Raw genomic sequence first — 13437 nt, 5'->3', positions numbered from 1 at the left:
TATTTATCCTGAAAGTTTAGAAAAGCAGCATTTTTCGTCCAGTATCACTTGATTCTGTAACTTGGTTTTTCTTGATATATCTGAATTGTTCCATGTCACTTTCTATATTGCTTTTGAGGACTTTTGATTATCACTGTGGTTAAATGAGTATCTATGATTTTAAAATGACCTGTAATTCTGTTTTGATCAAATGTTTTAAAACTTTTTACATCTTTGACAGGTTTCTCCAGGACTTATTTGGTAAATTGTGTGGAAAATATTGTAAAATAATAAGTTATACTAGATCTTTTTTCAGTTACATTTATGAGAATGTTGTTGATATAAATGTTTCAAAAATTATATAAATTCATAAAAAATCTAAAGTGTCTGGCCGGGCGCGGTGGCTCAAGCCTGTAATCCCAGCACTTTGGGAGGCCGAGACGGGCGGATCACAAGGTCAGGAGATTGAGACCATCCTGGCTAACACGGTGAAACCCCGTCTCTACTAAAAATACAAAAAACTAGCCGGGCGCGGTGGCGGGCGCCTGTAGTCCCAGCTACTCGGGAGGCTGAGGCAGGAGAATGGCGTGAACCCGGGAGGTGGAGCTTGCAGTGAGCTGAGATCCGGCCACTGTACTCCAGCCTGGGCGGCAGAGCGAGACTCCGTCTCAAAAAAAAAAAAAAAAAAAAAATCTAAAGTGTCATAATTTCGATTATGTTAAATATTTTCTAAAGTTATGTTTGTATGGAAATGTTATTAATGTGAGTATTCTAAAGATTATATGAAATTTAAAAGTCTGATAGTCCTGATGTGACACTGTCAGTATGATTCTGGTTATTATCTTAAAATGCTAAATTTCCTTGTCAGTTGGAAACTTCCATCAACTTTTCACCATGACTATTCCAAGTTTTTGTTATCCACAGTTATGGTTCCGAATTCTTTTCTAAAAACATTTATGATCAGCTCTTTTCATGGAGAAGACTCTAGTAAGTATGGATACAAAAATTTATAAAATTAAATAATACAGTTACTGAAAAAACATACAAACGTATGTTCTGGTTTTGTTAAATGGTTATCATATTTTTTTCCGACCTGTAACTCACTTTGACATAATTAAATATGTGCTGTTATGAATGATTGTAGTATCCTTGTAATTGTCCTATGAAGGTGTCATGTTAGGTGCAGGAAAACATCACATTAGGAAAAAAACACCGATCATGCTAATTTAAAAATAGATGCGATTTGAAGCGTGTTTTCCAATAAATATGCAAAAATAAATGCTCGGCCCAGCGCTCATTCCTTACAACTACAACTGTAGACTATTGATCTTCCTAGGAAAGAACCTTCCTAGCCACATGGGATGATAAACGCTGGTCTTATAAATGCAACCAGGCAGTTGATTTATGACCAAAAGTGGGAATTCGTGAGACCAAGTAGCAAACGTAAGAAGCTCTGTGTACTGGCTTTTCTTGCCAGCAAAACTTCACAAAGCCCCAGTGTCTCACATCTCAGCTCTCCAGAGATGGTTTTGAGACAAAACAAGACAGAGCACATGGCCCCTGATGTCTCTTGCCTGAGTCACCACATTCTTTAAAAGATAAAAGATGCTAGTCCTTGCCTTTTCCTGCACACAAGATAATGTCTTACAGGGCGAGTGTTGACGCCTCCGCGGTCCATAACCAGATGTGCTCCTACCCCCAAACCTGGATGGGATTCTGCTTCGATGCAGCTTTTGAGCCAGTTTGATGTGATCTGCACGTGCTGACCTCCCACCACCTGCATATGAACTGTGAGCTGAAACAGGGCGCCTCTGACAGAGCTGCCCCGGGCTGGTGTGAGCTGAAACAGGGCGCCCAGCCTCTGACAAAGCTGCCCCCGGGCTAGAAACCTTACTCTTCTATAGTCCTAGGTAAAACTTCTGAGTAAAGCTCACTTTAATTCCTTAAAAGCTTGATTTTTTGTTTATCAACACCGCAAACCTCTTTCCCATCCAGTTGGATGAAGGAGTAGCTATCGATTTAAATTCAGTTTAATATTTTAATTTCTTGACAAGAGTAGGTTGCACATACCAGCTAATAAGCAGAAGGCCTATTTTACCTAAAATGGATCAAACTACAAAATTAGTGATTTGTCCTCAATCTCACCCAGAAGAGAGTAAGAACTGACCTCATAAATTTAAGGAACAAAGTGGGACAAAAGGAAGCCTGATGTGACTGGGGTTGGGGGTTCGCATCAGGCCAAGCTCAGGAGCGCGGCCCTCTAGCCCGAGAGGGTGCTGTTGAGAGGTTCCTCACCAGGCCTAACAGTCACCTGGTACCTGCGCCTTCTCTGCAGGGAAGGAACTTTCCAGAATCCTGGGGAAGAAACCTCCTGAGGAAGGAGTGTGGCAAAGATGCTGAGGAGAAGGCACCACACAGACTCAGGTGAGCACTCAGCGCCTGGTATTGATGAGATATTTGCAAGAGACCCAGCGTCACACAGTGCAGAGGGCCCTGTGGATGACCCAGGCTGAGAACCTGGGGAAACTGTAGAAAGGCACATGGACTCACTGGTCAGGATCTAGTGACCGTGCTGCAAAGGAGGCAGGTGGTCTGGTCAGGTGACGAAAGTCTGCTGTGAGAGGATGTGGGGACTGCCTGCTGGCTTCTGACCTCACACCTACAAGGGTCCTAGGAGGCCACTCACTCAGCAGCAGGTGGGGGTGCTGCAGGTGACCAGTCTGTAGACCAGGGTGGGGCAGGAGGGCTGGCAGCACCCGGAGGTTGGGCAGAAGGAGGCCACACACAAAACAGGCTTGCAGCTCACAGACACACAGCAGGCCACCTGACAGGGGCTGGGCACACAGCAGGCCGGCTGGCAGCAGGTGGACACCCCACACAGGGGCCGGCACAGCAGAATCACACAGGGGGCTGAGCAGCAGCAGGAGGTCCCACAGCCCTGGGGTGGGTAGCAGGTGCTGGGGACGCAGCATGGGGAGCCAGGGCAGGCCATCGGGCAGCCTGAAGAGCAGCTGGTGTGGCACATGATGGGGTGTGGACAGGTGGGGGGCACAGAGGACAGGGCTGGTCTGGAGCCTGCTTCCTTGGGTGGCCTTTATACCCAGGCCACCGGCATCCTGGCAACAAGCCCCCTGGCATCTTCCTCGTGGGTGGTTTCTCCTCCTCTGCCCTCTCTGGTTGATCTTTCTGTGTTTTCCTGTTGAGGTTACTTAGCTTAGGAAACTCTTTCAGCTGGGGGAGCCCTATCATTCAGCAGACTGTGTGTTTCCTGGAAACAGAGCCAAGGGTAGCTGGTGAAGGGCTGTCAGTGAGGCCAGGGGCCCGCCTCATGGATGTCCAGGGTCCCCCTGTTGTAAATACTGTCTGGAACTCACAAAAGCACAGTCACACTCACTGCACCAGGGGCCCCGTTTCGACTGAGAAGCTCAGTCATCATCAGGGTCTTCCCGAGTAACGAGAGCCAAGCTACTGGGCTCCATATTGTGGAATAATAATGATTATTATTGGGGGAACAATAATGCACAGAGGTCTAGCGCTGTGCCAGGCTGTGATTGGCATCTTACAGGGTTATCTCATTAATCTTTGCCAGCATTTGGGGTGGCCGATACCCCATTTTACAGATCATGCAAGTCCTAGATCATTTGCATGATGGATGCGTGTCCGCGCCACTGTAGAGACGCAGGAATCTGGACTGCTTAGTTTCACTCTGGAATCCGTGGGCGTTACCACTGTGCCAAATTATATTGGGCTCAGGGTTCAATATGTGACTCATCCTGAAGTCCTGAACCAGCTGGGACGGAGAAGATGGATGAAAACATCGGCCACGTCGGCCTCTGCAGAGCATGGCTCAGGCGTGTGACCACAGTGGGCTTCCTGACACCACACCTCAGAAGTGCCCACTTCACACGAGAAGCACTAGTGGCCACAGGCCACCTCCTCTGCAGACAGAGCCCAGGAGGACCCATCACGGAGGGGGTATGAGCTACTCTGGTTCCTCTCCCACACTGGTTCCTCTCCCACGCTGAGGGTCTGATCAGTCTCACCTCTGCAGAGGCAGCGTGGGGGAAAGTGAGGAGCTGGGGTGAAATTCCAGGATGCCCCCGCACTTGGGAAGCAGCGGGCAGGACTGTGGATGGCACGTTCCTCCTCACACTCCAGCTCTGTTCTCTTGACGGATTGGCCACAGCGCTTTATTCTACGGTGGTGTCACATGGTAGGGGATGAGCCGTCTCTCAGGGCAGAGCTGCTCCCTCCATCCCAGGCAGCTCCCAGGGGCACCCTCTGCTCCTGTGTGGGTCCTCCTGTGCCTGCTGGTGGTGGATACAGGTGATTCCTGCCACAGAGCCTTTGGACAACTCAGACACCACGTTAATGAAATCCCCTCCCAGGCTGAAGACCAAGTGGGGTCTCACAGCTGTGGACAGAACTTACAAGTCTACGGATCCAGAGCTGATCGGTGGCCATGTGGTGGGAGTGACCTTAAGGCCTAGGGACAAGCCGGGTGAGGCCACAAGTTCAGTCCTGTCACAAGCAACTCCTTTCACTGCTATAGTTCATTATCACACTTAAAAACCAAGAGAATTGGGGCAGCCATGGTGATCACATGTTCCTATGTGACCTAGTCACCAAGTAACTCATTTTAAAGGTTAGTACTCTTACAAGTAGATTACAGAAGAACAAAGATGCATCTTTGATATTTACCTGCTTCTTTACCTTCCCCCATGCCCTCTACTCCTTCCTGCAGGTCAGGGTGCACCTGGCCTCGTCCTAGTCAACCTAAAGCACATCTGTGCACGTTGCCTGCCCCCCTACTCCTTCCTGCAGGTCAGGGTCCACCTGGCCTCGTCCTAGTCAACCTAAAGCACATCCGTGCACGTTGCCTGCCCCCCTACTCCTTCCTGCAGGTCAGGGTGCACCTGGCCTCGTCCTAGTCAACCTAAAGCACATCCGTGCACGTTGCCTGCCCCCCTACTCCTTCCTGCAGGTCAGGGTGCACCTGGCCTGGTCCTAGTCAACCTAAAGCACATCCGTGCACGTTGCCTGCAGCGCACATCTGCAAGGGAGGATTTCTCCCAGCTTTTGCTCTTCTGAACAGGTTTTTACCTCAACATGTTTTGAAGGATTTTTTTCATAGGTATAGAATTCTGGGTTGGCAAATTTTCTCTCAGAATTTTAAAGAAGTTGCTCCATTGTCTTCTGGCCTCCACTGTTTTTGCTGAGAAGTGAGGGATTTTCTCATCCTTTCAAGAACCTTGTACCTTGTACCTTGTATGAAAAGTGCCTTTTCTTCCCACTGTCTTCAATTTTTTTTTGATTTTTGGTTTTCATCACTTTTACTATTTGATGCTTGGATATGGCTTTCTTTGTACTGGTCCTCCTACAGGTTTCTGAGATTCTTGGGTCTGTAAGTTGTTATTTTTTAAATTATATTTGGTGCCTTGGGCCATTATTTTTTTCAAAACTTATTTACGGTTCAGCATCACTCTCTTCTCTTTCTGAGGTTGAAATTTCTAGTTTGTTAGACAGTTCAGTATTGTCTCATACGTCTTTTCATTTTTCTTCATTCTTTCTCCTCTTCGAGACAGGATAATTTCTACTGGTGTGTCTTCAGGTTCACTGATTCTTTTTCCATCCAACTCCTAACCCCAAACCCCAGACCCCCTAGCATGGGATTTTGATGCTTGGTTCTTGAGTCCTCATGATCTGACCAGTTTTCCTGCACCCATGGCCCAATACCCAGAGTGCAGGATTCCTGCCTTCCCTGGACATACCGGTTTCTGCAGCAGCATCCTCCCTCTCTCCATGGCCACACTGTCTCCTCACAGAGGCCCCCCCAGACCACCCACTGGCACCCCCATTACTATCTCCTGAACCCATTTTTTCCCCGGCACTCAGCCCTGTATGGAATTATTTCATGCATTCATTTCTTCCTTTACTCATTTATTCACTGCCCACCGCTAGAAGGCTCTTGAAGCCAAGACCTCTTTGCTGCTACTACACAATATATATTTGTTGAGTGAGCAAATAACTTCTTGTATAGATTACTCTATGGCAGGGTTGGCTAACTTTCTGTAAAGGGCAGATGGCAAATATTTTAGGCTTTGCATGTTACTGTCTCTTCCATAACTACTCAGTTGTACCAATGCAGTGCAAAAGAAGCCACAGACAACACATAAACTAATGGCATGCTATGATCCAATAAAAGTTCATTTGAGGCTGGGCGCGGTGGCTCAAGCCTGTAATCCCAGCACTTTGGGAGGCCGAGACGGGCGGATCACAAGGTCAGGAGATCGAGACCATCCTGGCTAACACGGCGAAACCCCGTCTCTACTAAAAACACAAAAAATTAGACGGGCGAGGTGGCGGCACCTGTGGTCCCAGCTACTCGGGAGGCTGAGGCAGGAGAATGGTGGGAACCCGGGAGGCGGAGCTTGCAGTGAGCTGAGATCCGGCCACTGCACTCCAGCCTGGGCGACAGAGCGAGACTCCGTCTCAAAAAAAAAAAAAAAAAAAAAAAAGTTCATTTGAAAAACAGGCAGTGGGCCAAATTTGGCTTCCAGACCATAGTGTGCCAACCTATGCTTTAAAGTTTTACTCTACAAAATAAAAGCTCAAAACACATTACTATCTCAACATCTTCCTTGATAGCATGAAACAAAAGTGAAAAACCAGGATTTGGTACTTTGAGTCGAGCCAGTGGTGCTATGTGCACAGCAGTAGCCTGAAAAAAATCAACAAGAAACCTGCATAATGTCAAACCAGAACATCCTGTTTACAGAAGAAACTAACCTCAAGGCCAAAGATATTTATGGTAGAGCATAACGCGGGAAAGTGCACGCGGGAAAATAAGATGTTGGGAAATACAGTGGCAGCAACCACGAGGAAGACAACAGTCATGTTTTTGTGTTACCCAGATGCCCGGGACCCAGGTATAAAGACCACCAGAGAAGCGGCTTCCAGACATCACCACCCTCCTCCCCAGTACCAGCCCAGCCACACGCCATCATGTGCCAAACCAGCTGCTCCCCAGGCTGCCAGCCAACCTGCTGCATACCCAGCCCCTGCCAGGCATCCTGCTACGTGCCGGTGAGCTGCCAGTCCTCCGTGTGCGTGCCCATGAGCTGCATGCGCATTGTGTGTGTGGCCCCCTCCTGCCAGCCCTCTGTGTGCGTGCCCGTGAGCTGCAGGCCCATCATATATGTGACTCCCTCCTGCCAATCTTCTGGGTGCTGCCAGCCCCCCTGCACCACCGTCCTCTGCAGACCCATCTCCTACAGCGCCCCTTCCTGCTGCTGACCAGCTGCTCCTGGTACACAGGGGTACACACCTGTATCCCTCCATGAACTAGCATCTGGTGGACCCCCAGACTGTACACATGGGGCAGATGAAAAGCATGCTCAAGGAAACCTCTGAACTTTGGGGTAAGAACATGGAAAAATGATTCAGACCTTCTGTGACCCTGGGAACCTCCTCAAGGAAGTCCTGGCTGCCAGAGTCCTTCTCTCACTCCAGCAGGAAACTAAAACCCATGTGAGCCAAATAAATCAGCTGTCCCTATACACCTCGTCTCTCTCTTTTATCCTCATGTATTTTGTAAGTTCTTTCCTTGAAGGTACATGCCAACTTTAACGGCAGCAGCACCTCTTCAGAGAGCCTCCTTCCTGATGGCTGAGCTGAAGTGGAGGGTTCTTGGTTGGGGGAGTGGCCCGAAGGTGCTGTCCCCACACTCAGTCCTCAAGCTTCACACTGGGATAGTAAGATGTTGGGAAACACGGTGGAAACCACCATGAGGAAGACAACTGTTGTGTTTTTATGTTACCCAGATGCCTGGGACCCGGGTATAAAGACCACCAGAGAGAAGCTTTCAGATGGAAAGTGTTAGGGGGAGGGTAGAAGAAAACGATCCTCTACCCAGAAGGAGGGATGGGAAATAGTCCTGGGCCCCAGATCCCATGCAATACCTCAAAGGATTACTATGGCAAAGAGGGCAGGAAACTCTTTCAAACAACCACCACCACAAATACAGCGCAGAGCTCGTCTGTCCCGGGGAGGGGCAGCAGGAAGTCCAAGAAAGTCTCATTCTCCAAGTCCCACATGCAAAGGGCCTGCCTAAGACTGACACTGGACCAGGACAGAGAGCCCTCCTGTCTCCAGCTCCAGCCTAGCAGGCACAGCTCAAAAAGCAACATCAGCCTGCCTCTGGGGAAAGGCAGAAGTGTGTAGAGATCTCCTCTGAATGTCAGGCATGCAGGGGCGTGTGAAAACTGAGGGTGGAGCAAATGCACTGACCTCCCCACCCCTCATCTTAAGCGCAAGCACTGATATACCCTAAACGCAAGCCACTGGTGCACTGAAGGCAACCACGGTAACAACAAAACCCAAACCACCGTCAATGTCTGACCAGATTGATTCATCCACCTCCCCCTACACACGAATGACCTGACAGAAAAAGAGACACATGCATTTCCAGAAGGAAATGTTAAAGTCTGATATTCAATAAAAAATTATAAGACATGCAAAAAAGCAAGGAAAAACCAAGCCATTGTCGGCAAAGAAATCAACAAAACTGGATTCAAAAGTGACCCAAGAACTGGGCACAGTTCACACCTATAACCCCAGCACATTGGGAGGCTGAGGCTGGAGAGTTGTTTAAGCCTCGTAGTTCAAGGCTGCAGTGAGCTGAGATTGCACCAGCCTGGGTAAAAGAGCAAGACACTATCTCTAAAAATAAAAAGTAAAATGACACAGGTTTACAGCTATCAGGCTGTAACTTTAACTGTAATGAAAAGATTAAAGGGTCAAGGATAAAGCATTAAAACCATATATGAAGAGATGGGTAATTTCATGAGACAGATGGAAACTATAAGAAAGGGTCAAGTGGATATGGTAAAAATCAAAATACAATATCAAAGATGGCTTCCTTCAGTGGGCTCATCAGTATACTTGATACAACCAGGTGTGGAAGCTTAGAATTTGAAGACATGTAAATATAAATTGACCAAATTAAAACACAAAGAGAAAGAGGAGGGTGGAGGAAGACAAGAGAAAAACATCAAAAAGCTCTGGGACAATATCAAATCCTCATTTATGGATGTAATTGGAGTCTCTGAAAGAGAAGAAAGAGAGGGCAGGGCAGAAGAAATATTCAAAGAAGTAATAGCTGAGAAATATTCTAAAAATAATGAAATACATAAAGCCCCATATCCAAAAAGTTCAGAGAACCCCAAATTGGGTAACTATATCCCCACTACAAATGACTAGACATGTCACATTAAATCTGTGACTGACAAAAACCAAAGGTAAAAAGGGAAATCTTGAAAGCATCCATATTTTAAAAGCAGACTACGAGCATAAGGACAAAGGTAAGGTTTACATCAGACTTCTAATCAGAAATCACACGACCCAAAGTACATCTTTAAAATACTGAAAGAAAATCTGTAGACCCCATGACACTAAAAGATGAACAAAAACTGAAAGACTTCATTAACCGCACACATGCACTATAAGAAATTCTTTAAAAATTTCTTCGAGCCAAGGAATATGACAGCAGATAGAAACTTGGATTCATACAAAGAAAAGAAGAGCTCTTGGCTGGGTGCAGTGGTTCACGTCTGTAATCCCAGCACTTTGGGAGGCCGAGGTGGGTGGATCACCTGAGGTCAAGAGTTTGAGGCCAGCCTGGCCAACATGGTGAAACCCCATCTCTACTAAAAATACAAAAATTAGCCAGGCGTGGTGGCATGTGCCTGTAATCCCAGCTACTCAGGAGGCTAAGGCAGGAGAATTGCTTGAACCCAGGAGGCGGAGGTTGCAGTGAGCCAAGATTGCACCACTGCACTCCAGCCTGGGCGACAGAGCAAGACTCTGTCTTAGCGGGGAAAAAAAGAGAGAGAAAGAAAAGAAGAGCTCTAGAAATTATTTTAAAAGAAGATAAATATAAAAAGCATTATAACTAATTGACTGTCCAGAGCAAAAATAGTGACAATGCATTGTGGGATTTTTAACATAAGTAAAAGTAAAACATGACAACAATCACACAAGGAATATAAAAGAGGACATGGAGGTACACCGCCGTAAAGTCCTGCCACTTACAGATGAAGTGGCATCATATTACCCGGAGACATACTTTGTTACAGTAAAGGTTTATATTGTAAATCTTAGGCCAAATAAGTTTGAAAAGACGTATTAGGCTATTATCGCCTTGCTACAAGGAAATACCTGAGACTGAGTAATTTATAAAGGAAGGAGGTTTAATTGGCTCACAGTTCTGCAAGCTGCACAGGAAGCATAATCCTGGCATCTGCTCAGCTTCTGGGGAGGCAGAATTGTGAGCACACTTACAGGCACGGTGGAAGGTGAAGGGGGAGCAGGCACATCAGTGGCCAGAGCAGGAGCAAGAGAGAAAGACGGGGAGGGGCCACACGCCTTTAAACAACGAGGTCTCCCAAGAACTCACTCACTGTCTCAAGGACAGCACCAAGGGGATGCTGCTAAACCATTCATGAGAAATCCACCCCCATGATCCAATCACCTCCCACCAGATCCCACCTCCAACGATGGAAATTACAATTCAACATGAGATTTGGGCGGGGACACAAATCCAAACTCTATCAAGATGTATACAAAAAGTAGATATAAAAGGGAAAAACTAAGAATGCTAATCCAAAAAGTGGCATAGAAAGAGGGCGAAGATAAAAAGGAACAGATGGAACAAATAGAATACGAATAGCAAAGTGATATTTTACATTAAGTAAATCAAAACTTAAATTAAATTAAATGCAAATCATCTAAACACCAAAACCAAAAAACAGAGATTTTTAATTAGATTAAATAATTCAGGATCCAACTATATTCTATCTACCGGAAACCTCACATTAAATATAAAAACATAGATAGGTTAAAAGTAAGCAGATGGAAAAATATACCACACAAACATTAATCAAATAAAATTGGAATGGTTATATTAATATCAAACAAAGTCAGCTTCACAAAAGAAATATCACCAGGGATAAAAAGGAATATTACATAATGATAAAGCATCAATTCACCATGGAAACATAACAACTCTAAATGTGTAAGCACCAAACAGCCAACTTTCAAAACACACGCAACAAAAAAACTGAGAAGGTAAAGGAGAAACAAATAAATCAGATTGGTCACTGGACTTCAGCTTCAAGAGAACAAGTAGACAGAAAATCAGGAAGGATACAGAAGGCCTGGACAACACCATCAATCAACTTGACCTAATGGATATTTATAGAACACTCCACCCAACAATAACAGATACACATTCTTTTCAAACACACGAAACATTCACCAAAAAGACTATATTCTGGCCGTAAAATAAACTTCAACCCATATAAAAAAAGTTGAACTAACACAATGTATGTTCTCTGACCACAAAGAAATTAAATTAGACATTAACAACAAAATGATAACTAGAAACACCCTGCAGAACTGTAAACTAACCAACACACTTCTAAATAACCCACGGGTCAAAGAAGAATCACAAGAGAAATTAGAAAATATTTTGAATTAAATACAAATTAAAAGAAAACATGTCAAAATATACAGAACATGGCTAAAATAGTGTTTAGAGGGATAAAATTATATCAGTAACTGCTTATATTCGCAAAGAAGAAAGTCCTGAAATCAGTTATCTAAGTCTGCACTTTAAAGAAAAGAAAGCAAATTAAACTCAAAATTAGCAAAATAAATAATTAAAAATCTGCAAAAAAATAATGAAGTAGAAAATGGAAAAAATTTCAATGAAATGAAAAGCTGCTTCTTTGAAAAGAACAATGAAATGAATAAGCATCTAGCCAGACTGGTCAGGAAAATTATAATAAAAAGAAAGAAGAGACACAAAATAGCAATATTAGGAGTGAAAAAGAGACATCATTACAAATCTTACAGTTATTAAAAGCATGACAGAGGAACGATGTAAACAACTTCATACCACTAAATTTAATAATGTACATAAAATTGGCACTTTTTTTTTTAAGTATGAAAGCTTATTCCAGAGAAGTAGGTAGCCTGAATAGTATCATATCTATTAAAGAAGTTGAATTTTCAGTTAAAACCTTTCAAAGAACAAAACTAGAGGCAAATGACTTCCCTGGAAAATTCTAGCAAACATTTAAAGAAGAAATATAACCAATTCTACATGAACTCTTACAGAAAATAGAAGGAAAGGAATCATTCCCAATTAAATTTATAGGGCCAGCATAATCTTGGTATCAAATTTGAACGGAAGTATTACAAGAAAACTATATACTACTACTAATATCTCTTATGGATATAGATGCCAAAATTATCAACGAAATACTAGCAAATTCAATCCAGAAATACGTAAAAGAGATAAAAGGTCGTGATCATGTGGGATTTATCCCAAGAATGCAAGGTTGGTTCAGTGTTAAAAAATCAACTTATATAATTCACCATATCAACAGACTAAAGAGGAAGCACCATATTATTATCTCAATAGATTCAGAAAAGGCTTTGGATAAAATTCAACATCCATTCAGAACAAAAACTGTTAGCAAACTAGAAATTAAAAGCAACTTCTTTTAAAGAACATCTGTGAAAACCTATAGCTAATATCATACTTAATGATAAAAGACTGTATGCTTTCCCTTAAAATCAAGAATAAAGCAAGAACATTCGCTTTTGCCTCTGCTGTTTATTACCATACTGGACTTCCCAAACAGTGAAGTAAAAAGCATGCAGGCTGGAAAGGAAGAAATAACACAGTCTCTATTAACATATTATATTATCGTCTACCTAGAAAATCCCCCAAATTCTACAATAAAGCTACAAGAACTAGTAAGTGAATTTAACAAAGTCAAAGAAAAAATGCCAATATACAAAAATCAATTTATTTTAATATACTAGCAATCAACAATCAGAAATTGAAACTTAAAAATAGGACCATAATAGCATTAAACATTATAAAATACTTAGGGGTAAATTATGGGGAAATAAAATGTATACATTGAAAACTACAAAATATTGATGAGAAAAATCAGAGAAAACCTAAATAAATGGACCATGTTATAGATTGCTGGATATGTCAACTCTCCCCCAAACTGATCTATAGTTTCAATACACTCCCAATCAAAATCTCAACACAAATTCTGCAGATATTGATAAGCTTATTCAAATATCTGTATGGAAAGACAAAGAAACTAGAGTAGCCTAAACAACTTCTTAAAAGAAGAACAAAATTGGAGAACTCACACTAGCTGATTTCAAGACCTGCTATAAAGCTGCATTTATCAGGACAGGACGGTGTTGGCAACAAGACACTTAGCATATGATCCAGCTATTCCACTCCTAGACGTTCACCCAAGAGAGAGAAACAAATATGTCCACGCAAAAACCTGGACTCACTAACACACCCCATGTGGAGCACTAGCAGCACAGAACGTGGGCTCCAAGTGGCCCTGAGGGCCCCAC

At 43.9% G+C, this 13437-nt stretch overlaps 3 protein-coding genes across 4 annotated transcripts in view; 1 reads left to right on the top strand and 2 right to left on the bottom strand.

Annotated features, from left to right (window-relative positions):
- TSPEAR (thrombospondin type laminin G domain and EAR repeats) overlaps window positions 1-13437 on the bottom strand; it is a 216278-nt gene that overhangs the window by 157792 nt on the left and 45049 nt on the right. The gene's annotated exons all lie outside the window — the stretch shown is intronic.
- LOC112620415 (keratin-associated protein 12-4) lies at window positions 2621-3043 on the bottom strand. Its single transcript, XM_025378964.1, has one exon. The coding sequence runs from the start codon at window positions 3002-3004 to the stop codon at window positions 2666-2668; it is 339 nt and encodes a 112-aa protein (XP_025234749.1). The 5' UTR covers window positions 3005-3043; the 3' UTR covers window positions 2621-2665.
- On the top strand, window positions 6943-7340 carry LOC112620416 (keratin-associated protein 12-3). The gene has a single exon (XM_025378966.1). The coding sequence runs from the start codon at window positions 6985-6987 to the stop codon at window positions 7273-7275; it is 291 nt and encodes a 96-aa protein (XP_025234751.1). The 5' UTR covers window positions 6943-6984; the 3' UTR covers window positions 7276-7340.

The sequence above is a fragment of the Theropithecus gelada genome, chromosome 3, assembly GCF_003255815.1.
Source record: "Theropithecus gelada isolate Dixy chromosome 3, Tgel_1.0, whole genome shotgun sequence".
In the NCBI taxonomy this organism is placed as follows: Eukaryota; Metazoa; Chordata; class Mammalia; order Primates; family Cercopithecidae; genus Theropithecus; species Theropithecus gelada.
The sequence above is the reverse complement of the archived record's forward strand: the minus strand, read 5'-3'. Positions and strand labels throughout refer to the sequence as shown.